The sequence below is a fragment of the Athene cunicularia genome (assembly GCF_003259725.1).
Source record: "Athene cunicularia isolate RWA chromosome 13 unlocalized genomic scaffold, athCun1 chr13_part1, whole genome shotgun sequence".
Lineage (NCBI taxonomy): Eukaryota > Metazoa > Chordata > Aves > Strigiformes > Strigidae > Athene > Athene cunicularia.
In genome coordinates this window covers 21031183-21057357 of record NW_020799117.1, presented here as the reverse complement: position 1 = coordinate 21057357, position 26175 = coordinate 21031183, and the positions used below count along the sequence as shown (strand labels likewise).

The following is a 26175-nucleotide window of genomic DNA, read 5'->3' as shown; positions in this document are numbered from 1 at the left end:
TAAAAATCTCATTCTCTTGTTCAGTATATTTTTTTCAGGGTCATTCTGAAGACTGGTCAAAACCCTAAGACTTGAGATTTTTCTGAAGTTGATATCTGGGTACAGGGTATTGACTTACATTATAGGGATGGGCTCCAAAGGGGAGGTTGAGATCCCTATAGTTTTTGCCAATATTTTGATCTGGGCTATGGGAAAATGTTTTGTTCTAATGTCAGAAGAACTCTATACATTCATGCTGATAAAATGCTGCATACACATGTGGCCAATACTTTTATCAATATAAATCTGATCTATCATGCATGGCTGACACCTCAGCTATAGCTCCAGAATCTTTAATTTGCCTCTGAAATCTGTTCCGCTCTATGTTTGGAATAACATGCTGCCATGGTGATAAACTGTGAGCTCCCCTGTCTGAATAATGTTAATAACCCCCTGGACTGTGGCAAATTTGTGCTTATCCCCATGATGCCAGTAACAGTGAGGTGAAAACAGAGACATAAAAATTTAGGCATATAGTCAGGTTTTGTCCTCAGGCGTGAATAATTAGGATGAACAAGAGCAGTCATTAAGGTAGTGAATTTTCTCTGTGGATGCATCTTCATTATATGGGAAATATGCTCTAAGAAAATAAGTATTGAAAATAGTACCTAAAAATTCAGACCCTGCACTTCTTTTTCACAAAAGCATTTCCCCTGATTTTTCATGTGCCTCACGCAGTGTTATCCCAATATGCTTTGCTTATAACTTACTGCCTTCTCATCTCTTCTACTTTGGTGTGAACATAGGAATGTGCACGTGCTATTTGTAGCTTTGCAGGCAGTCTCCTGACTCCTTACATGGCTAAAAGGTTGATGCTGTGCCCAGCGGCATCATTTGAGCGGGATGTGGCTTCTGGGACATATACTGTATATATTTATAGTGAAACTTTGAAGTTCAGAGCTTTGTGGTTGGTACAAGTGCAGTTGATTCATTTTGTGTACTATTCTACAATTAATCCATCTCAACCTTCCTTATGCTCAGAAAATAATTGGGTTAATTCTCTGCAAGTCTAGCAATTTTTTAAACAGTACTTGAGGAGCTGTGAGCAGTTCTTATTTCATCTCACTTGGACCTGTCTGCTGTTTGACTTTTAGCTCTTCAGCAAGTCATTAGCAGTGAGGTTGTCTGGTTTAGGGAAAAACTGAATTTCAAGTCTAAAAGCAAGAATGTTTTCTGGGAAAGGTTTTAGGTATGTTTCAGATAGAACACCTGCCTTGGAGCTTAAGGCTGTAGTGAGATACAGCTATTCAGGAGGCTATTCACTGTGATATTTAAAAACTTATGGTTATGTGAAGTTATGTAGTTAAATGGTAAGGATTTTGGTTCAAAATCACTTGGCTGAACTATATGGGATTACTGCTCCTTGGCTTTTTTAAAAAAAATAATGCTAATAGTAATGGTTAGAAGGGAAGTAAGTGTGTGGGCTGACTTCTACAGGTGTCTTCAGATGCATTTAAACTCTAATCCAGTATCTTTTTTTCTCTCCCTAGTACTTTTGTCCATCTGTTCTCTGTTGTGTGATCCCAATCCAGATGATCCTTTAGTGCCTGAGATTGCACGGATCTACAAAACAGATAGAGAAAAGTGAGTATGGAAGCCAAAATAATGTGTAACATTCTTGACAGAGCAGAATCCACACTTAAATAGTAAAGGGGAACTGAAAGCATGTGCTTCTTGGAAAAGAGTGTGAACTTTGATTTGCCTTTTTCACTTCAACTGTGGTCTTTTCAGAGTTGGGTTTTTTCCTGGGATCTGTAGCACTGCTAGTTTAGCAGCACTGCACTGTTGTAGGAAAAAGGTACATATGCCACTAGAAGTGAGGGATGTAGAAGTCTTTCATTCCCCACAATGGTCATTCATTAGTTTTGTAGCTGTTAATTACCAGTTTGCTTGATTTAATGAAAATGTGAAGTGAACAATGCAAATCTGTTTAATGTGGAGCTCTAAGTTGAATGTGACCAGCTTTTAAGAGCCTTCACTGCCTGCTTTAATTCTGCATAACCAGCAGAGGGAGAACAAGTTACTCTAGTGGGACAATATTTCCATGCTGGCTATTGGTGGTGGAATTATACAAGTGAATAAGAAAAATACCCTGTTTCATCTTCATTTGACAACACAGGGGAAAAACAAGTGGTGAAGAGGTGGGATGAGAGGACTCCAGGCTTCTATGAAGTAAACAGCAAGAATGGAGAGAACTCTAGCACTAATGAGCACTTTAAAAACAACAGCTTAATGACTGTTGTAAACACTTTTCTACCTCACTGTTCCCTTCCAGATCTGATCAGTAGTGTTAATTTCTGAAGCTACGTGGTCACCTGAGAACAAGATAGGAAGGAAAAATAATCTACAAACATACTCTACTACATACTTGAGAAGCAGTGTTAGAAAAGTTCAGGCATCCTGCAAGAGCAACAGTATGTATTTTGAGACGCAGCTAACAGTGACTGACTGCACTTAATGTATGCAGGGCTTTTTCCTATTTCCAAAAATAGGGAAATTTAATTTTGTGCTTAAACATAACTGGACTTGCTTCTTGAGTAGTGTCTGAACAGCAATGTGAAGGTGAGAGCACTTGTTATGACTGGATTGTCAGATTCTTTAAGCTAAAGAACATGGTCTACAGACTAAATTCTAGCCCAAGAACCTAGTTGTTGCTGTGTCTTGTTCTTATTTTACAGATTTTATAGAAAAAAACATAACTTGTCTTCTCTTGTTAGAAATAAGCTTTTAGCAGTACTGTTAATCACAAGACCAGCTTTGTTTTACATAAGTATTCTGAGCTTCCTCTAGCAGCAGCTCTGGCTATGAAGGGTGTTTGGGTGCAAAAGCTACAAGCGGCTTGTGAAACGGAGCATATTGTGACTTCAGAATAAAAAAAATCTGGTGGACAAACTGTCATGTCCTGGTGGGCAAATTGTCATGTCCTGATAGTCATCAAAACAGCCAAATGCAATGTGTAGCAAGAAACAAGCCTGTCAGGGTTTGGCAGCCTGGTAGATACCAGATATTAGGCTTAACTTTCTAAAGGAAGAAAAGGAGGTGAGGGGGGCACTTTTTTTTTTTCAGAATGTTAGAATTCAAAACCTGCAGTAATAGTTTTCCATGCAGCAGTTGGGGGCTGGGGGAGGCACAGGAAAACGCTTCCTGAAAATCCTTTCCCCTCAGCCCTGTTTTGTGGCTTGAGTCACAAAGATTTCATATTCCTGTTGTAAATATGACTAGTTATTTCTTTTCCATGAAGTACTGTGGGTTTGTTTCCTCTGTTTGCCTAATTTCAGTTTGCTTTTAAATTTTACAAATTCATGATAGTGCTGGAGAGAATGTGAGTTCATGCCATGTGTAGACTAAACTGCTGGAGTTGAAAGACTGTTCAGATGCTATGTTAAGTAAATCCTCTTTTTATACATACAGGTACAACAGAATAGCTCGGGAATGGACTCAGAAGTATGCGATGTAATTAAAGAAATTATTGGATAACCTCTACAAATAAAGATAGGGGAACTCTGAAAGAGAAAGTCCTTTTGATTTCCATTTGACTGCTTTCTATGAGCCCACGCCTCATCTTCCCCTGTGCACATGTTTACCTGATACAGCAGTGCTGCGTGTTGTACATACTTGGAACAACAAAATAGAAATACTGTATTTCCCCGTACCAACATTGACTCCTAGCAGAGAAGTGTGTGTGTGAAAAGCTGGTTCTTCAGTCATAACTTTGAGCCTAAAAGCATTCCTTTTTGATTTAAATGGGGTAATAAAATGTGAATGGGAGAGTTACGGTGGATTTCGTATTTCTAGGGACAGTGCTGATCCGTGAAGGATTTTAAGTGGAATCCTTTTAAACTCATAAGTTATGAAAAGCAAGGTGAAGAACTTGAAGCTGTTTCTGTATTCATTTTATTCTGAAGGACCTACACCTTAGGTAAACGTTATGACCAATGAGAGAAACTGTACCCACATCCTGTGTTTAAGGTCTAAGTTTATCCGGTCAACATTAAATGGATTGGAGCTATTAGTGCATCAAGTGATGTTGATTTGTTTCAACTCTCTCCCTTCCTTCATACTTTTTTGGGTTTGTATGTGGTTTCTCAGTTAATACATAGCTAATAGCTCTTACTTTTCTTAAGTTTTTTAACTGCTTAGGTCTTTCTGGATGTAAGGGTAAAAATCCATTTGACAGAAAACTTGTGTATATTTAAAGACCCAACTGCTCCCCTGGAGCTTGTACGTTCAAGAATGATTAATCTGTGTAATAAACTGATTACTACAGTCATTACATATAACTTTGTGTGAATAGGCTTTTAATTTTAAGAGCAGTTTGTTACAGGCTAAAACTAATGGTGGATTTCTTTAAAACTTTTGCATTCACGAATGGTTGCATTTGGAAGTCAGGAAGCAGTTTGGTTTGCATCACACAAGGCTGTGCACCTGAACAAGACAAACATAAGCTTAAGCACTTACATGAAATCAAGATGTGTAGTGTGCCAGGAACTTGACTGTTAAACCAAATAAGCAGTTTACTAAATGAGAATCTGAGTGACATTTTACAAAGCCTAATGGTATTATTCCCACTTGCATGGGACCTAACACAATGCATATGTACTGTAGGTAAGTGAAACCTTATGTAACTAAAATAATGGATGTAAAAGGGTAAAAAAAAAAAAAACAAAACAAACCCAACCTATTACCAAACACATCAGCACAAACTTTCATAAAATGTAGCTTTTACATAATTACTTTGCACTAAACATTTGCAAATGTTCATACGGTTTTAAATTGTACTTGTATGTGTCTTTTTTTGAACAAAGTCTTCACTTGAATCTAGTGAAAAATGTAGTTTGAAACTTTTCTTTGTATACAAGTGTATTTGCCAGCATCTTTGGTGTGACAATAGGTGAGTCTGCAAGATTATCTCCTCTTAGTAGAATTGTAAACAAAGCCATCGACTGAAGGAGAGGCTGTGGCCTCCATCTCTCCAGCCACAGGGGTCTGTCCCATCCATTTTCAAATGCATCTTTACACTCTTGCACAAATGAGGAATAAATGTCCACTGCTTTTGGTCTAACTCTGTTCCACTTGTCTCATCTCTCAATGTCCTTGTGTACTCACTGCTGGATGTAAATATTGGCAGTGTTTCTTGGAGCCCTCTTGCAGCGAGCTGTAGGTGAAACAACAATCTGTGTGCGTCTCCTGCAGGCGTGAAGACAGCTGCTCTAGCAAGGTGATGCTGCGGTGTGGGGACGGAGCAGCTCTAGAGCTTCGCCCAAATAATGGAGCACATGGGCACGTTTCCTGGCGGAATGACAATGTAGGGGTGATGGCTGCAGGGGAGGGGAGCAACACGGTATACAGGGTTCTGAACCTGGCTACTGGCTCATCTTGTGCAATGCCACAAGGGGTTGAGAAAGCAGTATGTGACCTGTCACTGGTCCTGGATAAAAACTTGTTGCATTGTCAAAACTAGAGTGTAAGCTAGTGGCTGCTAGCATACCTTGGGTTTGTGTTAACCTTTAACTGTGCCTGGACTTACCTCTTACTAACTGTTCACATGCAGGGACTAACGACTGACTGAGGCAGAGAACATGCATCAGCAATGGTGGAGTCATCCTCTGTGCTTCTGCAGCGGGGTCACCAGATACTCACTTTGATAAGTACAGGGAGGGTGGATTGGATTGGTTGCAAACCTTTCAGCAAGCTCTTTTTGGGGGATTCCTCTTGACTGCTTTACAAGTGAGCCACCCAAAAAATCACTTTTGTGGTGGGTTTGGCTGATTTTTGCCATTGGCAGTTACTGGGAGAGATCAGGGGCCTGTGTAAGAGAGAAAGAAAAGGGAGCAGTAAGAAGGTGGATGGTTTCCATTTTTGGTGGGGCAGGAGTCACGTGCTAGGTGATGGGAGAGTAATGGAGCCATACATGAGTTGAAAGAGTCCTGAATGTTGTAATAACGTCACCTTGGAGACTGTATTGGCATTTCTGCCTGTGTTGGGATGATTGTCTCATGCTTGCAATGCAGTGTTTAAACAGATCTGACTTTCTTGCTGATGGCATGACAAAAGTTGTGGTATAGTAAAAGCATGTTTGGTGATCCTGAAGTAGGGAGTACAGTACATATGCTGTCCCTCATGTGGATTGACCATTTGTTGTAGAGGGTTGTACTGTGAACTAGATAAATGAGCCTTTTTTCTAGAATTTGACTTAAAACCTGATCCAGCTTGTAGTGTTTTTTGGGACTAGAAACTTGCTCTTCTGAAACTGTATTGTGAATGTTCCAGTGTAAAACAGCACAAGAAGCCAGGGGCCTTGGTTGTTGCCTTTCTAGTAACTGATCTTGTCACATCATGAACTTTTTTGGTCCCAGTACTTTTTTTTTTTACTTGATTTAGTATTTTAAGTTACTTCACATGGCTTGCTTTGTGCTGGGACTTCTGTGGATGTAGATTGTGTACATGCCATTTCCCTTTTTCCCTGTTATGTACTGAGCAAATAAAAATAAATGCTGGGCTGCTTAGATTCCTCCAGCTCTGGCAAAGCTGAAACACTGGATGCATTGCTTGTGTTCATCAATGCCCATCCGCTGTAACAGAGTGAACCAGAGGACAATCAGCTCCAAGTTCAGTGAGCTGTACAGCGTGTCCGTGTGCTAGGACTACTGCCTCCGAGCAGCTGGCACTGTGTGACACTGCATATACCTGCTATAGTGTGTTGCCTGCAAATGGAGTTTTCAGGGTCCGTTTCTATATGTGTGCTGTGCTTGCATATGAGAGAACATGATCCAATATATTTCAGGAACTCTTCTAGATTAGTGCTCAGTGTGCAGGAGTTGGCAGTTAGCTCAAGTGTTTCCATGGCTTAGAGTCCAACATCCGTGGTCTTAACAGCCTAGGATGGAGCTGATTCTGGGCAGTACTGGAGACCTGACTACTGTGCTTGAAATACCTAGTTTGTCTTTTGGTAGCATGTGCTGCTGCATTTCTTTCATAGCTTTTTGTCACTGCAAGAGTGATGTTTTGTTCTGGTTTTTCTTTTTGGTGTTATTACCTTACTTATAATGCTTTCAATTAAGCTGCATACTGAAGTGCTTATGGACTTGTCTGTTCAGTCTGCACACATCAAATGTTGTAGAAAAACCAGTGGGACTCAGTTGGATGTGATCTTGTGTTCCTAGCATGTTCAGTAAAGGAAATTCTGAACTGTCCCTTGTCACTGCGGGCTGTGGCTTTCCTTGCTTTTGGTAGCTGCAGCTGCTGACAAATGCCTGGCTGCATTTTCTGACAGTCATCCTCTTTGCTATGCACAGCAGAGAAATGGCTCTAGAGCTGTTTGTGTTCCTCATTCTGATGGATGGTAGATCAGAATCCTAAAGGAAGGACAATAAGTGCTTTGCCCAGGTAAAGATGGATTTCCCTGAGTAGCTTTTGCTTTGGGAGACCATGGCATCAGACCTGAGCATGTGGGAGATGCGGAAGAAAGCTAGTGCTTAAAGCAGTTTAAAACTTACTCATATGTCACTTTGCTCTAAAGAACCGGGATAACATCACTGAACTGCTCAGCACTTCCACTCCAGATGGAGGAGCCCTTGGGCTTATGCCCCAGGCATGCATGGCTGCCCAGGCAGAGCTTGGAAGCCATCTCCTGCAAGAATAAAAGCGCCATGGTATATTTGAGTAGAAGGAAGGCTGTCCTCTTGAACTTTGGAGCAGTTTTGCTCTCATCCCTTCAGCATTAGAGAAGCCCACCTCTGTCTCCCACAGATAGCTAGAAAAGCATTTCATCCCCCCCTAGTATTGTTTCCTTCCTTTCCTTGGCTCCTTTGTGTAGACTTAGAGCAAGTCTGTGATCAAAGTTGGAATTCTTAGTTGTTTTGGGGTTTGGCAGAAGCTGTTTCCTACAGGGAGTGCACAGTGACAAGAAATGTGTTGAGGGCACCTTATGAAAGGTTAGAAGCAGGAAAAACTGCTGTCCGGCTTTCTGGATGTGTGGAGACCAACCCCTGCATGAATAACAGTGATCAGAAGCGTTGGGAGGGCTTCCCACAGCCGTTGCCTCACTGCCCCTGCACTCACCTGGAAGTGTGTGTGACTAGATCTATGCTGACACTGCTTGTACTGTTGTAATGTGTTGCATTTTGATCACCATTAAATAATTCCCTTGAACTTACTGTGGCTTGATTGCTTTTTTTTTTTGCTTTACCTCTGCCTTTTATCCAATTCGGGGGGGGGGGGCTCATTTTATTTTCTTTCCTGTTGTGGCTAGTCTCTCCCTCCTTCCTATTACTCAGTCTGCACCATCCTCTGCTCAGCTGTTTCCAGTTGCCTTTGTCTTGTGTTTCTTTTTTTTACCTTTGTGCAAAGCCTGGCTTGCTCTCTGAACATGGGCAGTACTTTGGACAATATTGAGTAGTAGCCTTGGTGGTGGTTTGCCTACTTCTTGACAGAAATGCATCTGCTCTCACCAAGCCCAGAGCTGTCCTTGTTGGAAGCTGTGATTTGATAGCAAGCTGCTGCAAATACCAGTGTCCTTGACTCTGTGGGCTCACTGCTAGTTCTGTAAAGCTGGGATAATCTGGCGCAAGAGCAAAAGGCATGCGTGGCATTGGAGGAAACCACAGCTATCTTGACTGTTCAGGGGTTCCCACAACTTGGTGACTTACCTTGTGGCTTACTCTTCCTCCCATTTGACATCCATGGGTTTTTGTTGTGTTTCTGCCTCTCAGCTGCCACCCTCCTTTCCTTCCCTGTGTGAGAATGTTTAGCTTTTATTGTCATATAGTTAGGTCAAAGCATCTCAGGGTGAGCAGATGAATTTACAATTCTTGCCCTTTCATGCACAAATGTATTCATAACGAATACTCTTCTTATGGAGAAATCTGAGTTGCTTGTTGAGAGATTTATCAGTGAGTTTATCTTGGCGAGTTGCTCAGCTCTGTACACTTCTTCCTTGCCCCCGTCTCTTGGGAACAGTTGGCCTCGATGGAAGCTCTTGCTGGTCTTTTGCTTCTTGTCGATGGTAGCTGGATCCACAGAGCCTGCAGAACAGATTCAGGATGGAATTGCAAAGGTTTGGGTTGAAGGACCCAAGTCATGGGGTTTAGATGCGACTTGGCATTTTGATTAAGCTGACAACTCGGGTTTGTTTGGTCACTGCATGTGCACTAGTGTTGGTTCTCAGGCTCTTCACTGCCTTCCTATATAAGAAATAATGTTTGTTGGCACTGTAAGTCCAGCTAAACCCTATCCTTTCTCCAACAGTCACCAAAATAAAGGATCTGTGTGGGAAGACAGGAACAGGATGGGCAGCTGTGATGCTTGACCTGTACTCACTTCCAGCTGAAGAGCTTCCTGAGGGGAACTGTGGGTTCTGTAACCTCTCTGGTTGTCTTGAATAGACTCCCGTGAATGTGTCCCTTCTGTCCTTATGTTTGTGTAATCTCTTGTTTATCTGATTTTGTCAGTGTGAAGTAGTTTAGTGGTCCTGGTGATGATGGTAGGGTTTGGGGGAAGCAGGGTGGCTTGTGGATGGGAACAGTCGGAGGCAACTTGGAATAGCATCACTGGTAAGAGCTGATATTAAAACAGAGCTGCTGTTAAATTTCTACCATAGAAAACTCTTCGATGCCAGTGATAAAATATTTTTTCTGAACTGAAGGTAAACACTGAGGAAGGAGCTTCCAAATCCTGATGGAGGGCAGCCAGTGCTGTGGTGCCCCTGCCCTGATCTGAGAGCTTACTTTGCTTCACCTTTTTTGGTCTTGACAAGAGAGAATTTACAGTCTACAAAGACTGAAAACTTTGTACCGTTTTTTGCTGGTCTTGGACATCTTTTTTTTTTTTTTTAGAAGGCAACCTAGTTTGGGGGTTTTGGGGGGAGGTTTTTGTTTATTTGGGTTTGTTTTTTAAATATTGAGTTATGTGACATCCTTCATAAGCTGGTACTGACCTAACAGACCAAGGGGAGCTGTGGACCTGTGTATTCTCAGACTGTTATTACAGCATCAAAACATAAAGCATCATGTCAGAGTTGTTGAGGAATACTGACCTGTGCCTGAAAGCAAAGTTTTGGAAGGGAGTATGAAGCAGAGTAACCAGGACCACATTAGAGACCAAAGTCTTAAACTTGAACCAGCTGATGGAGTGAGGGAGGGTGGCAGGGTGCTGAGCTGTGGTGCCAGCAGTCTGGCTACAGGCATGGTCTTCTGTGTCGTGTTGCATGGGTGTGCCCATTGTCCCAGCACTGGCTGCTGAGGAGCATAAGCTCTTCCAAGTGTGGCTTCCAAGTTCCTCAAATAGGAAATAAGTGTCCTGAAGCCACTATCTGTAATTTCCCTCTGATCATATCCTGTCCCTGTGTCCAGCTGAAGCAGCGTGGTCCTGCCCTTACCCAGCCCTAGCTGCTGGAGGTGGCTCAGGAGACAACTCCAACTACTGCAGGCAGCATTTTGCTCTTGGTGTGGAGGAATTGGGGCTGATAAGGCTGTAGGGAAAGCAACAAACCAGTGTTAGGCCACTGTATCTGGTGGCAAGATGGGAAAAAGTGCCAATGATGGTGTTCTAGATGGAGGGAAAGCATTCATTTCTTGGTCTGATGGAGCAAAGGCGAACATGAAAATGCTGTTGCAGAGGTTTCTGACCCCCTTTCCATAAGCAAAACAGGCATTTTGTATCTAAATCCTCTTCCTTCTCACCTCTTGAGGCACCCTCAGTAGTTGTGTTCTTGGGAGATTTGATAGCCCTGCCTTGTGTCTGTTCTTGAGCCAGCTTTTATAAAACTTTCATATAGCTTAGCAGTGTGATTTTTTTTTTTTTTTTTAAATTTTTTTTCCTTGACCTAGAGCTTTGTGAGTCAACACAGTGACACTGTCAGTGGCTGTTTGTGGGGTCTGTATTGCCAGTTCAACATGGGATTCAATAATTCCATATTTCTGCAGGATGTCATGCATGTCCCTCACTCAGTGCTTGGGATCAGCCCCATGAAATCCAGCAGTTGTGAGTCATGTTGAACACTTGAATAACTAGACAGAGCTTCAAAAAAAAAGCCTTCACTGTATGTTATGGCTTAGCCTTGGTAGTTGTATGGTTTCCTGATGTTGACCTGCCTCCTGCTCACTGAGGAAAGGTGCTCTGAAACATCCGATCTACTCTCCTGTTAATTCTGTGCATGGCTTCCTTGATTTCCGCCCTCCCCTTTTGCTTTTAATCCCACTTGTCTGACACCTTGCAGGATAACAGCTCAGATTTTCAGGAGAACAAATGGAATTGAGCAGAGCAGTTGAAGGTGCTCAAGTGAGGTGATGCAGTGTTGTGACAGCTTGCTCCTGGATGTACTCGGACTGTTTGCTGTAACTAAGCAGGTTCCAGTGGCACCTCAGCTGTGGAGATAAAGGTTGCATGCACAACCCCAACATGGCACCTCGGTCCCTGCTGAGCTGTCAGCAGCCTCTGCTGTGTGTTGATCTTGCTGATTTAGTGACTGGGATTGACCCTAATGGATTTATCACTTTTATAAAGCTCTGTGCAAGACTTTTCTTCTTGTAATCCTAAATATCAACATAAAGTACTTGGTGTTTCAGTTTGCAATCCCCTCTTGGAAAATGCTGCTGAAAAAGCTGTAGGAACTACTCTAAATTCATACTGGATGCTTCATTGGAGAGTAAGCTTTTGTCACAAGCAGATTTTACTGGGTTAGTTATGGGTTGACTGTTCAAATGCTGCAGTCTGAGATGGCATGAAACAGGTAAGCATAGATGCTCTGTATTTAAATGCTAAAATCTTTCCTCAAGTGAAATCTTGCCTCGGTCAACTTGCAAATGGCATGTTGGTCTCTGTAAGGCACCCCCAGGAAAACCATGCTCCTTGTCCAGAGGCTGACCTGTAAGAATTGCTGGTGTCAGTGCCTCCCCCAGAGAAGAGGTGACCTTGGCTGGGTGTTGGGGACCAGATGGAGCAGACTTGGGAGCTCCTCCTGCCAGCAGTGCCTCAAGACCTGGGCTAAGGGCATATGCCCTGCATGGAGATGATGTGGGACGCGCCTCAGGGAGCTGTCGGCAAGGCCCCGCTGGTGCAAAGCTCAAGCGTCTTCACTGTGGGACCTGAACCTCCCCTGCTTTGACTGGTTCCTGTTGCACAGCAGCGATGTGCTCCTGCCCCATTGGTGTCTCGCATTGCCTTACCACCAACTGCATGAAACTGTTACTCCTTCAGGCTGCTCCGCCCCATTATGGCCTTTTTATTGCTCTCTCTTTTCTCCTAGCAGACTTGACTTCTGCTGGGCTGTGTTTGTCCCAGATGTCTCCTCAGCCAAGCCCTTGGCCATGTAATGGCAACATTCTGGGCTGGCCGAGTGGTGAATGCAAACCTGAGACCATTGCTCGGGTTGTAGCTGACAGAGCCCCTCTGTGCAGGGGGGAAGGTGTGGGAGCAGTGGCAGCAGCGTGGGGAGGTCTCACTTTGCTTTTGCTGTGGGCTTGAAGACCAGCTCTGAGCTGGGCACTGAGGGTGAAATTCCTGCCTCTGCCTGGACACTGCCCCCAGGTCCTTCCTAGGAAGTGAGTGCTGAATTCATCTGCTGTGACTGTGCTGCAGGGATGCTTCTGGGGGCTTGGGAGAGGTGGGCCCCTGGGTGATCAAGCCTGGCAGTGGGGGAGCCTGGCCCTTGCCTCCCCAACCACAGTTCAGCTTCACATGCAGAAGGGCAGTCAGCAAGAGCTGTGGGACCATTTTCCCAGCATAGAGTTGGAGTGGTGGGGAGCTGGAAGATTCTTGGGGCTGTCCAGCCACTGAGGGAGAATCTGCTTGTACAAGTGCTGTAAGAACTGCTTGGTGTTTCTTGGTTTGGGATTGGGTTTTTTACTAGCTCTACCTTTCAGCCTCTGCCTATGACTTTTTGCAGTTTTGTTTGCTGGGAGAAGAGCTGGAGCTGGACATGAGACCAGGAGTCCTCAAACCTCTCAGGGTAAATAGAGGATCTGCTGAATTCATGCCCCTTGCTTGGAGCCTAAGCCAAATCTTCCCCTGAAACAAAATGTTCCAGACTGAACCTTCACACAAGGGAAGAAAGTCAACCCAGAAACTCCTTCCAAAGAGAAACCATCCTTTCTCCCTAAGGTTGCCTGTCTCTGTGTGCTCCTGGAGGCTCAAGAGCTTCTTCAGGAAGGACCAAGAACTGGCCGATCTGCTCCCCATGGCCCGCAAGGTCTAGGGGCCTGAGATGGAGCTGGTGCTGCGTTTGAGTTGCTTGGCGGGCTGGAGTGGGGGTTGCACAAACCCCTGCCCTGTGCTGGCCTTGGAGCTCACAGCCCCCTTCAGCTCCCTCAGCCCCTGGCCATGCAGGAGTGTCATGTCCTTGCTGCTTGGGTGGGATGCTGGGCAGCTCTTTGCAGGCAGCTGCCTGCAGTCAGGCGGGTAGGGATGCAGGGAGGGGGTGTACTGGGTGTCTGTCATACCTTCACCAAGGGCTCCAGGAAGGCTGAGAGTGCCAGGGGGTCACAGGGCACAAGTTCTCCCCCTAACTGCACTGCTGGGGAAGCATGGATGTGGGGAGGGGCATGAGAAACAGCTTCAACCCCACAGCGAAGGGGCTTGTATCACTTGGGTGTGGTTTATCGGCCCAGACTTGGACTTGATTGTGAGTGGAGCTGGGCACAAGGGACTCCCACGTCTGTGGATGCTGGGAGGTGAGAACAAGGGGAGGGTGGTGGGGGGAGAGCAGCATGACCTGACTGGGGACCTGCCACCCCCCTGGTGAGCCCATTCCATCGCTTACTGTGGGTGGAAAAAAAGTAAGGCTGGAACAAAATGGGCCCCCAGCAGGGCCAAAAATAGAAAATTCCGCCGCCCTGGAAAGGGGATATCACCCACCCAGCTCATTCCCCCCGACAGCGGGACCCCCCTGCTGTCTCTCCCGGCCGCGGCTCCGCTCCGCCGCGCTGCCAGGGGATGGCAGCAAAGGCCCGGGGATGGCAGCGCTGCCTCTCCCGCTGCCTCGCCGCGGGGGTGCGGGCCCCTCCCCTCCCTCTCCGCAGCCGCGGGCTGTCAGCGGGGCACGGCACAGAAACCCCTTTTCTTCAGGAAGCTGCTATTATTAGTAGTTTTATTATTAGCTATTATCATTATTTATTATTATTGCAAACTCAAGCTTCACCGCCCCCAGATGAGCAGATGCGCTCTGCGATGCTCCAGTGCCCCAAATCCTCCCTCACGTGTCTTGCGGGGATGGGGAGGGCTCTTCCGGCCGCTGTGGCTGCTCAGCAGCTCCTGGGAACCCCGCTGAGCAGTGCAGAGGACATGGGCCACCCCCTTAACTGCAGCCCTCTTCTGCAGAGCCAAGGCCAGGACGGGGGATGCTGAACCTGTCCATCATCCCCCTGTGTCTGGCAGGAGCACCCCCCGCCCCTCCACCCCCCTCCTGTCAGCAGCCACCCCAGCAGCCTGGTGCCGAGGAGTGGCCCAGGTGGACCCGTGCCAGCCATCTTCTGTGGCCGCTGCTGGCAGGAGGCACCTCGGGGGCCCTGCAACTCAAGGCTGGGGTGCAGCCGGGGCTGGGTGCATCCTCCTGGGGCCCTCACACCTCTGCTGAACGGCTGCTGGCTCCTGGCACAGGGGGTGGCCTGGCTCCAGCTGCCCCACAGCCAGGCTCCAGCTCAGGGTACCCCATGGCGCCAGCTCCCCCCCTCCCCAGCCTGGCTTGCTCCATGTCCTGCCATCTTGTGCCTGTGAATAATTCACCGCCTCTGTCCCCGTTGTTTCCTTGCAGGTATTTATAGCCTGTGATCACGTCTCCTTGGAGGCAGCTTGCTTCGCGGCGGTGTAAATTTAGCTCCCGCCGTCTCTCACATGTCATGCCCTCCAGTCCTTGCGGGAGCCCTTCCATGTGGCTCCTTGCTGGCGGGTGCTGGAGCCCCCATGTCCCCCCTCTGCTGCTGCTGCAGCCCCATTGCTACCCCCTATGGCTGCTTGCTGCCCCCCCCGGGCCCATGGGCAGTGGTCCTGGGGTGTGTTGGGGAGATGCTGGGCCGTGCCATGCCGTGCCATGCATCCTCCTCTTGGCTGCCCGGCCCTGGACGCCAGGGCAGCTCAGCTTGCCTCCGGCAGCTGCACGGGGCTGCCGAGCTGTTCAGCTGCTGCGGCACGGGGGATGCTTTGAAATTCCTGGGCTGCCATCTGTGCTATGCAAATCCCCCAATCTGACGGCTGTGTGTGGACCTGCTTCCGGACCCAGTGACGGGAGCTGTTATTATCTCGCTCCTCCTCCCTTCCAGCACCCAGCGGCAGATTTGGAGCAGCAGAAACAACACCCTTCCCGGCAGAAAGAAGCCTGGCATCCTCTGACAAAAGGCCCTTGCTCTGCCTGAGTTGGGCTGCAGAATCAGGAGGGGATGCGTCTGCTGTGGGGGCTCAGGGTTGTGCCGCTGGGCCACGAGTCCCCAGGGTGCTGGGTCTGGGTGCCGGCAGTGCGGTAGCCCATGAGCACCCATCCCCTCCAAGCAGGAGATGCGAAGCCAGGGGCTGGGGGTGAGGGGCAGCAGGCTCAGTGCCCGGGGATGGAGCTGGGCATGTGGCTGCGTGGCTCGGCTGTGCTGCCCACGGGGTGGGCTCTGAGGATGGTGATGGGTATGTGAGCGCTGAGGCCTGCTCAGCCGGTGGGACAGGGACAGGCTCCCCAGACTGACAGGGGCAGCGGGGTACCCAGCACCAGGAACTGGGCAGGAGGCAAGTGCAGCCCCAGGAGCGGCACGGGTGTCCAGGGCATGGGGTGAGCTGTTCCCACACCACACCCTGCTCCTCCACCCCCCAGGGACCCTGTGTCCAGCCTAGGGTCTGCATGAACCACACACAGACACACAAAACCCATAACAAAGCACTGTCCCCCTGCTCCTTTCCCCACTGTGGAGCTGACAGCTGATGTGCAAATACCTCAGCGAGCTGCCCCGGCTTTCCTCCAGCACACTCTGTGGTGTGTCCAGAGGGCGAGGCTGTACCCAAGGGCGCTGAGATAGCAGTGGGGGCCACCTTCCCCAGCACAGCTCCCCACTACGTGCTCCTCAAAGTGCCGAGCACTCAAATGTGAGAAGGCGACAGTTCCCCTGCCCGGGGTTGGAGCAGCAGCAGCTCCCCGGGGTGCTGAGGGAAGCGGGGGGCAGGTTTGCCAGCTCCGAGCTTGGAAGGTAATTAATGAGCATCCTGCGCTGCTCCCCGCTGTGCCTCCGTCCCCGCAGGGACCCCTCGGCCGGCAGTGCGCATACCGCCTGCTCCTGCCGGCGCTGGGGGCCGGGGGACCTGGCGGCACGGGGCCTCGTTAATATTTTAGGAGCTCTTTTGTCCGCAGGGGATGGGGAGGCTCGCTCGCAATCGCCTTTCATCTCTGTGAGGCCTCAGCGCGGGCTCAGCCTCTTATCTGCCGCCTCCTAGTTGCTTTGCTACAGCCAGCTTGTTATGGGGATTTTTTTTTTTTTTTGGACAGGGCTGGGAAAAAAGCCTGGCTGCTCCTGGCCAAAGGGCATCCGCCAGCCACGCCAGCGGCAGCTGCTGGAGCATCCCTGCACACCTTCTGCCTGCCTGCTGCCACCCCTCAGCCTCCTGCTTCTGGGCTGGAGCCCTTGCCCAGGCCGGGCTCTGCCAAGGGGCTGGGGCTGGAAGCGGCCGCTGTGACCCCGGGGAGGGCTCTGAGGTGACTGCTGAGTGTGGGCACACGGGAGTTCGCGTGGTGGCAGGAGTGGGGGTTTGGGGGGCAGGGGGGGATGTGCCTTGCTGGCCAGGTCCCTGGCCACCTGTGAAGCTGTCGTAGCTGTGTCCCTAGGGCTGTGCCAGCAGGTGTGTCCCTGTCCCCCGGAGGGGATGCCAAGTGTGGCTGTGAAACACCAGCCCTGGTGCTTCCTGGCCAGCTGGGATGGGGCAGATCTAAGGGGCAGAGCTGTGTTGGTGCGAGGAGGAAGACGGTGATGAAGGAGCAAGTGGCTGGAGTGGGAATCAGAGGCTGAGCTGTATTTCTGCTCCCCCCGAGTGGAGGGTGCCCTAGAAACAGGTCCAGCTCAGCCCTGGGGTTCTTTCCAGCCATGCTCCACGGATGGTCCTCCCTTGGTTCTCTCCTTGGTCCCCTTGCTGGCTCCACCGATGCCTGGCTGTCCCCATCTCCCACATTTGCAGGCCCAGCCCCACCTTGGGTTCTGCAGCCACCGTTGCTTGTGGTGCCCTTTCCTCAGTGCTGGTCCCAGATCACTATGTGGACTGCTCGGGGTCCTTGCTTGGGTTCCCTAAGTGACCCCCACACACACACATGGGCTCTGCTGGGGTCAGTGTGGTATTTCTCTAGCTGACTCTGTCCATTGTCCGACCCCTGTATCACAGAGGAATGACGAACCAGGACTCAGCTTGCCCTGGAAGAAACCCAACCCCCATGCCTGGCCTTCTCCAAGTGTGGGGAACAGCCCTGGCAAGGACATGATGTGCTTGCCCACATCTCTGCCCCACTAGAGCTGAATCCATTCTCCCAAGCAAGAACCTGGGTCCAAGGAAACCTGGGTGAAGGCCTTCAGGGGACTTTCCCAGCTGTGTCCTTCCAGGGCTGATGGCTTGTTCCCATTGGAAGGTCTTTCACCAGCACCCAGTGATGCACACCAGGGTTCAAAGCTCCTCCATCCCACACCAGCACCAGCTGCAGACACACAGCTGGGGACTGCTGCCATCCCCTGGGGAGGTGGGCATCCCTCCTGGTGCTGCCACCGCCGCTTTGTCACCCCAGCTGGCAGGCTAGGCTCAGTAACCACAGGGATGGCTGGCGCCTGCGCTCAGGAAGGCGGTGAGCTCACGGGTTTAATTTTCTCAAGGCTTCGTTCGGCTCTGACATGTGATCCTTGTTACAGGAAGGACGCTGCAAACGCGTTGTCCCCTGGGGCTGGCTGGCTCGACCTTGTGGGAAGAGGTAAGAGCACATCACGGCTTTTCCGCCCCACTGGTGGTGCTTCCAACAGCAATTTAATATCTCTCTGATAACCCAGGATGAGTTTCAGACACTGTTTAAAAAAAAAAAAAAAATAGCAGCATCCGCTGACAAAAGTACACGTCCTCGGTAGAAGTTCCTGGGTGCGGGTGTGTGCGGCTGGCCCCGCACCACGGCTGGTTGGTGCTGCCCATTGCCAGACCTTGGCCTGTCCTTGTCCCCTGGCAGGGAGCGGGTTCCCCCAGCCAGGGACCCAGTGCCCTCCCAGGGTGGTGAGTTGAACCACGGAGGCTCCTGGTGTGGGGGCAGCCACCCCTGGTCTCTGTGCCCAGTGGAGAGGGAATGGCCACCAGCCCCATCTAGGACAAGGTGGGTGGCAGCTTCAGGCCCACCCCATGGCAAAGCTGCCGTTGTTCCCCTGGCATACCAGCCACCCCCATGTGATCCCACCCAGCCCTCACCCTGGAACAGATGCATGGGGGCTTTCCCCAACCCTGGGGCAGCCTCAGGGAAAGGGCTGGGATGCTTCTGCTGGCTTTGCACAGTGCTGGGCACAGCCACCAACATCGCCGGTGGACCTGCATAGGCAGCAGGGAGGGCACTTCCCTTTGGATGAAGCAGGACTGGAGATGGGCTCTCTGCTTGGGCACAGCCCTTTAGGCATGGCTCTCCAGGCTGGTCTGGCCACGCACGTCTCCACACCCAGGTCTCTGATCATGGCTCCGTAGGCTCAGTCCCCCAGGCTCAGCTTGCTGAGCTCAGTTCTCCAGACTCAGTTTCCCAGGCTCCTTTCCTTGGGCTCAGCTCTGCAGGCTTGGTTCCTTGGGCTTGGCTTGCTAGACATGGCTCTCTAAGCTTGACTCCCAGGGTACAGCTCTGCAGGCTTGGCTCTCCAGGCATGGCTTGCTGGAGGTGGCTCTCTAGGCTTGGGTCCCAGGATACAGTTCTCCAGGCTTGGCCCTGTGGGCTCAGCTCTCCAGGCAGGGCTTGCTGGAGGTGGCTCTCCAGTCTCAGCTCTCCACTTGCTGGAGGTATCACCCCAGGCTTGACGCCTCTGTAGCAGTTCCTGGGCTCGGGGCTGGGCTCCTCGGCCAGGCCGGTGCCAGCAGAGGGCCTCCCTTACCAAACAGAGCGCCGCGCCACTGTGAAATTATAAAACACATTATCTATTTGGCAAAACTTTGTGCAAAGACCAGGAAATGGGCTGGAGTTCATTCTTCTCCAGAAGATCGGAGACAACGTGTCCCCCCCGCTTCTTTTTCTAATGCCAGCACTCGAGATGCATTAAAGCCGCGGGAGTGTTCATCATTAAAATGGCAATTGCAAAGCAAGGCAATAAATTTAACATCATAAAAGGCACTGGGAGGGTCTCGCTCATCTGTTGCTCTTCAAAGAAAAGTGTTAGTTGCTTCCGACAAAAAAATTGGGAAGAAACAGGTGAGAGGGAAAGGGGTGGCAGCCCTCCCTGGCTGCTGGAACGCTGAGGGGGAGCTGGTGGTGGGGCTTTGGCCAGGGAGATGTGACCTTTCGGGCTGCCCATCCTGGGCTGGGGCTGCTGGAGGAGGGAGAGTGCGGGCTGTGACTCTTTGCAGGTGATGGAGAAGCGCAGCCGTACCTCCTGGCAGCTCCCCCCACCAGGGTTTTTCTCCCCAGGTCTGTGCATCTCTGTGACCATCTCCCCTTCTGCGGCCTGGGGTGGCTCTGTCCCCCCCCAGGTCGCTCAGCAGCAAGAGGGAATCTGAAAATCCCAGCGGGCAGGGTGAAAATCAGGCAGGGACCCCCGCTCTTCCCTTAACTGCTGCGGCGCCGGTGGGTCCCCCCGGCCAGTGGAGCTGCCCTGGGCTGGGACCACCCGGCTCCCGCCGCCATCATCCGCCGCGCCGGCCCTTGCCGATAGCCATCTCCCAACGCCAGGCTCCGGCAGCCAGCGTCTGCTGGCAGAATTAGCCGTCGTGTTGGAACCGTTTGCTAAATAATTCAGGAGATTTCTCTTTTTTTTTTTTTTTTTTTTTTAAGGTCGTAGTATTTTCCAAACTGGGTTTCAAGCAGGGAGGGGGGGGGGCATGGACACGCTCAGGCAATACCGCCATGTGTTTACAGCTCAGCTCCCGGCGTTATTTAGGGATTGTAAAACCACGGCAGCTCGCTCGCTCCCCCTCTCTCGCTGCAGCCAATTTTTTTCCTCCATGCGGCTCTCATTGCAGCGGCAAAGGTCAACCCTGCTCCTTTGAAAGCAGCACACCCCCCCTCCGTTATCAGATTTAGGAATCCTAGGGGGAGGCCTAAGCTGAAATGCAGGCAGAGCCAGCTGGCTGTGGCCCGGCAATCAGGGGTGCAGGGTGCTGGCCCAGGTGGGAGAGTGAGAAGGAAGAATGGAGGTGGCTGTTACAGGAGGTGGAGGGTGGTGGGATGAGCCCCCATGCCTGGGGAGCATGGGGGGCCAGCGAGGCTGGGAGGGCCGACAGCAGCGAGCGCGTGAATAATGGGGGTGAAGATAATGTAGCTGATTAGAGGTGGCTCTTTCGAGGAGGCACTGAGCCAGTCTTAGGGCGGGGGTTATGCTGTGAGGATAAAGATCTCTGTCAGGGTGAAGTGAGCGTGGCTCTGGTGGGGGTGTGAGGTGCCTGGGTGAGCCCTGTGTCGGAGGGATGGGGGTTGTGGTGAGTCCTACAGAAGAGGGTTGGGGGTCACGGTGATGGGATGAGCCTCATGGAAGAGGTTTGTGGGTGCTGCAGCCATGAGATGAGCCCCACGGAAGAGGGCTAGGAGTCACGGCAGCAGGGTGAGCTCCATGGAAGAGGGCTAGGGGTTGTGGCAGAAGGGCAAGCCCATGGCAGAGGGATGGGGGTCACAGTGATGGGATGAGCCCCATGGCAGAGGGATGGGGGTCACAGTGGGTGATTAGGGTCCATGGCAAAGAGCTGGGGATGATGGTAGTGGGCTGGGTGCAGGTGGTCCCCTGGGGTGTTCTGCTCTGGGGGCAGGGTAGGAGCCCTGCCTGTGGCTGGTCAGCTGAGGGGCACCCCCAGCCCACCGACCCCCAAGCTGGGCAGCCGAGGGGCACCTCAGCGTGGCTGGGCATGGGGAAGGCTCCCCGTGGGGGCACGGCTATCGATGATGTCATCAGGGGATGGCAAAGCAGTGGCTTCAGGGGGTCCCTGGAGAGAGGGGACAAGGCAGGAGAACGACGAGGAAGGGGTGAGGGAAGAGCTCAGGGCATGGGGCAGGACCCAGGTGTGGGGCAGAGCCTGGACGCAGGGCAGGAGGTCCTGGCAGTGCTGCAGGCAGCTGGCAGCCCTGGTGCCAGTCGCTCCCCCAGAGCTGTTCCCTGCTAGCCTTGTCCTAGCCCAGGCACTGCTCACGCCTTCAAACTTTGCCAGCGGATGGTTTTTAATTAAAACCAGAAGATGTTGCTTTGCGCCCCAGCCCTTCAGGGATGACCACTGCTCACATCCTCCGTCTTTGGTCTTCCTGGCTGCACAGCTTGACGCAGGGAGATGAAAGTCCCCCCCGCCAAAAAAGCCCCAGAAAAAAGGCAATCGTAAAATCATGCCGCCGAGACGTCCCCAGCTGAGGGTCCAGAGAGGTGCTGGCTACCATGAGCTGTGGCCAGAGCTGAGCGGCAGCCTGGGGAGCAGGACCGACGCCTTCAGCCCTTCTAAAAATAACAGCTCAGAGCGCGGCGAGTGCCGGGCGCCTAACTGGAACCAGCTTTCCAAACTCCCAGCTGGAAGCAGCTTTCGAAGCCTACACCAGCCTTTCTGGGAAAGAGCAATTAAAAATAGAGAAGGACTGAAAGCGCCGTCCCTGCTGCCCGTCCTGCCCCTGCCCAGGGAGCACACGGAGAGATGGGTTTGGAGAGCAGGTGTTTCCCCTTGCTCGGCTTGGAAAGACTGTCAGGGCCTGGAGTGTGGCAATGGGGCTGGAGGAGTGTATGAAGGGGGTTCAGCCTCCTTGATCCCTGGAGAAGGAGGGCAGCGGGGCTGGAGTCCCCCCAGGGAGAGCTGCTGGGGCTATTCCAGCATTTTCCCCAGCTGTCTGCCAGCATGCTTGAGCTGGGGCTTGCATGCAACTGAGGCTGCATCCAGGCTGGAGCCCAGAAGGGCAAGGCCAGTCTGTCCCTGGGGGTGGTTGGCTAAAGCAACATCCTGCAGCCCCCCTCCAGCCAGACAGGGTGGAAGGATGGCTCTGGGGCCAGGTGGGGGGCTCTGAGCAACCCACATGGGCTCCAGCCCATCCACCCACACGGGCTGCAGCCCATCCTTCGGGGCTCAGCCCCACCACTCTGGCAAGTGCCCATGGGTGGGATGGGTGCTGAACCCCTGCCCACGGAGATGGCCCCTTGCAGATTTCACCAGCGGCACCTGTCCCATGGCCTGTGACAAACTCGTCACCTCTTTGGTTAACCCTCTGTTGCACAGGCATGGAGCCTGCAAGCCCAAGGGCTGTTGCCCAATGTTCCCACTCCCGCTGCACCCCCGGCTCCACGCTCGCTCGCTTTCCCCACCACAGCCTCGCAGCTCAGCCCCCTCCCTGGCGAGGGCCGGCTCAGCCCATTGGGCAGCTTAGCTGCCCCCTTGCCTGGGCACCTTCCCGGGGGTGCGGGGCTGCTCCAGGCATCCGTGCTGTCACGCTTTCCCCAAGCTGTGGGTCGCCTGCCAGAGCCTGCCTGCGTTTCCTTCCACCTCCTTAGTGATAGCAAACGGGGCCAGGGCAGAGCCCCCAAAACTTCCCCAGCGGCAGCTCCCCTGGCGTTCATTTCCTCTTCGCTGCATTTGTCTCCTTACGTCCTAATTCCCTAACGAAGGGCCATGAGAGAGGAAGTCTTGCGGAAGCCCGTCCTGGCAGCAGCCTTCCTACTACCAACCCATGCATCGTCTCCGGCAGAGCATGATTTCCTCAGAATCAGACAAGACCTAGTTCGTGTATTTGGAATGGCATAAACTACACAGCTCTCCTTCCCCTCTTGATTGATCAGAGCCCCGCTCTTTCTTCTTCCCATTTTGCATTTATCAAGGTTGCAAACAAGGATGTCCCACGCCTTCCTTTAAAATACTGGCAAAATGCTCATTTTTTCCCACGCCACTAGCATGCAGTGAATTTTGAGGTGCCTTTAAGCATCCTGAGCACTCCCTGTGTGCCAGCAGCCGCCAGCTGAGTGGCTGCCACTGGTACCTGTGGCCACACAAAGTCCTCCTGGTGCCTACGTGAATAGTGGTGTTTTGGCATCATCCTGGGATAGCAACTGTCCTGTCCTAGCGGGGTTTCAGAGAACAGATGTGAGTATCCACCATCACTGGTTCTCCTTAGCAATGTGCTAATGCCCCTGCTCGCCTCTTTTTTATTGCTGCTAGGGAGAAACCCTTGCCCTTTGCCATTTTTCCGTGGCCCAGGGAGCTCCTGCATTCCTTGTCTTCCCTCACCAACTTCTAGCTCCTGCAGACTCCTTTTCCTCCCTTGTAGTGACCTTCAGATCTGTGAGAAATGGGGCAATGGAGCCCCTCGGGGCTGGGGCAAGGGGCCAGAGGAGGGATGGACAAATGGACACAATTGAGGTTGAGCGGTTGGTTGAGGAGCAGATCTTCCACGGTTTGGAGCGGTGCTCAGCCTGTCTGCTGGTACCCATGCCTGCCAGCGCAAACAGCGGACCTGCTGCCACTTTTTGGTAATAAAATCCTTCCTCCACATACATATATGAATGATCAGGGGCTTTTATTGGGTTTTTTGCTTTCTTTTAGAGCTGGACATGTCCACACAGTGACACTGAAGACACCAGGCAGACAGAGCAGTGTAGACAGGTCTTCTCTGCCACTACTGAAGGACCGTGGCGTCCCAGCAGGGACGGATGCACCCGTGTGCAGAAGCAATGGGGTTGCATGAGAGTTTAACAGTCCAGAAGCCTCCTTCAGGGACAAGGACAGAAAAGCAAAGCTTTGCAAAGTGACAAACAGTGTGGTGTCTGCTGGCTGGGAGGCTACCCCACCATGCTCCTGGCTCACTGCTTGGCCAGCTGAGGTAGCCCAACAAAACTCAGAACATGGGGATGTGCCTCTGCACCCCTTCCTGAGGAAGTTTTGCTTCTGCAAAGAGCCAAGGGAAAGCCCAGGGCAGGGAGACTCAGCCAAGCAGTGTGTGCCCCAGCGGGGGTGCCTGTTGCAGCAGTGGTCCTGCATGGCTCACAGGGTCACTGGGAATAGGGGCAGCTCATGTGGGGGCTCCACCAGGTAGGTGGAAACCAGCTCTGGAGCCTGGCAGAGATCAAAAAGGGAGACGGGGCTTCTGACGCCTCTTCTGAGCTCACTGCCTTCCTGAGCATGGCTCGGCCCCGCCAGGTGAAAGCAGGAAGGCGGCAGGCAGCCACACAGGCTGTGCAGGCAGGAGCACAGCAGGGGCGGTGGGAGTAGCATGGTGGGGGGCCCAGCTGGTGCGTGGGCCCACAGAGAGGCTGCACAGAGGAAGGAGAAACAGGAAAATGGGTTCTTTAAATTCCTGGGCTTCGGGTGCCGTGGAAGGCAGGAGTGGGGCAAGGCAGGGAGGGGCAGAGCTTGAGGGGAGCCCCTGCCTCTGACCCAGGAAAGGATGGAGAGCCAGCATCCAGGCAGTGAGCTGGACAGGAGGAAGGCAGAGCCCCTGGGGCTGGACCAAGCTGCAGTGGTCGAGCTCCACCAGTGACCACAGGCATTGCCAACACAGCTGCCGAGCTAGTAGCAGGGCTTTACTAGTAGCCCCAGAAACTTGGTCCCCAGGAGCCACCAACGCATGGATTAAGCCCCTGCACCCCCCCATCCCAGCCCAGGGTGGGGTCCTGGAAGGCGAGGTGCAAGCAGGAGCCCTTTCTCCTGGAGCCACCATCCTGCCCTGCCCAGGGAGGTGCTGGCGCTTGCTCAAGGTGCCACTTCAGCATTTTCATGGTTTTTGGGCTTGGATCCTGACTCCCAACCATCCTTCTGTCTCGAGGCGGAGGCAGAGCTCCAGCGCTGCAGGACTGCAGTGGGAGATCTTTTCTAGACCATTGGGTACATGCTGGGATGATTTATGTATGGCCCAGGGAGGGGAGCATGTTGCTAACCCGGATCTGTTCTACACATCCACATCCATCCACCCGTCCATCCTTCCCCTCCTGTTCAGCACAAGTTGTTTCCCCAACTGAAGGTGATGGCCAATGACAAACTTTTCCACTGGCCCAAGAGTGCTGACACCCATGTCCAAGGGGATGGAAATGCCTGTGAGGAAGCACAGCCAGCTTGCTGGTGACTACAAGAGCTCGGCTCTGCCGAAGGAGCATCTCTGGCCGCCTTGGAAGGAAAGTCCAGGGAAGCCTGGGTGCTCCTCACCGTGGGACAGTGGTCAGCAGCTGGAGCTGGCCCTGCAGCATTCCAAGGACTTGCATTTTGTGTAGAGAAGACACCCAGCACTGAGAAGACACACAGCATGCTTGGGACGTAGAGAGTGTCTCTAGAAGATAACCACTTGGTGATGCCTTCATGTCTTCAGAGTTGCCTGCTCAGCTCCTTGAGCATGTCATTACATCTGCCTTGTTTCAAGGACTTCTCTCTCTTTGCACCATGTGGAGCAGTAGCCTGCTACCTCTGTGGCTTTCTGCCCATGGAGGAGCCAGTCCTGCAGGGCAGCTACCCCCAAGAGCCGCTGAAATGCCGTGAGTGGTGTCATAACATGGAGAACCACTTCTTGGGATGGCATTTCCCGGGGGCAGCAGCCAATGGAGGGTGGACTGAGACAAATCCATGAGCTGGGCTTGACCAAAAGGGATTATTTCAGTGAGGTGCAGAGAAAAATGAGCTGGGGCAGGAGCCCTCCAACCATGGGAGACAGCAGGAGAGGGCTGCAGAGGAACGGCAAGGGAGGAGGTGGCACCCTGAGAGGAGGAGCCCATGTTGGTGTGAGGTTGGAGGGATAAAGGTGCTGCAAGGTGTATTGAATTCCCTGGATGGCTTCAGCAAAGGACGCCCTAGCAACACGGCACAGTTTCTCCCAGCTGTGCTTGTCTGCAATACAGCCATCCCTGCTTCCCCAAAATACTTGGGAGGGCTGGAGTAGGCCAACTCCACCACCCTCATCGATGCTGCAGGGAGCCTATTTTAAGCCTTGCTAACGTAGGAGGATTAAATTTGGCTGGCTGAGACACGTCCTGCTCCCAGCTGTCCCCCAGCCTCCCCTGAGGTTGGCAGCTCTGCTGCAGGCACAGC

General features: G+C 51.7%; 1 protein-coding gene across 2 annotated transcripts in view; it reads left to right on the top strand.

Annotated features, from left to right (window-relative positions):
* The window catches only part of UBE2D2 (ubiquitin conjugating enzyme E2 D2), a 30451-nt gene extending 25350 nt beyond the window's left edge, over nucleotides 1–5101 (top strand). For both annotated transcript variants that reach the window (XM_026858611.1, XM_026858612.1), the window contains exons 6-7: nucleotides 1530–1623; nucleotides 3451–5101. In XM_026858611.1, coding sequence (XP_026714412.1) covers nucleotides 1530–1623; nucleotides 3451–3496 — 140 coding nt within the window. In that variant the 3' untranslated portion in view covers nucleotides 3497–5101. The remainder of the gene's footprint in view (nucleotides 1–1529; nucleotides 1624–3450) is intronic.
* The last annotated feature ends 21074 nt before the right edge of the window (nucleotides 5102–26175 follow it).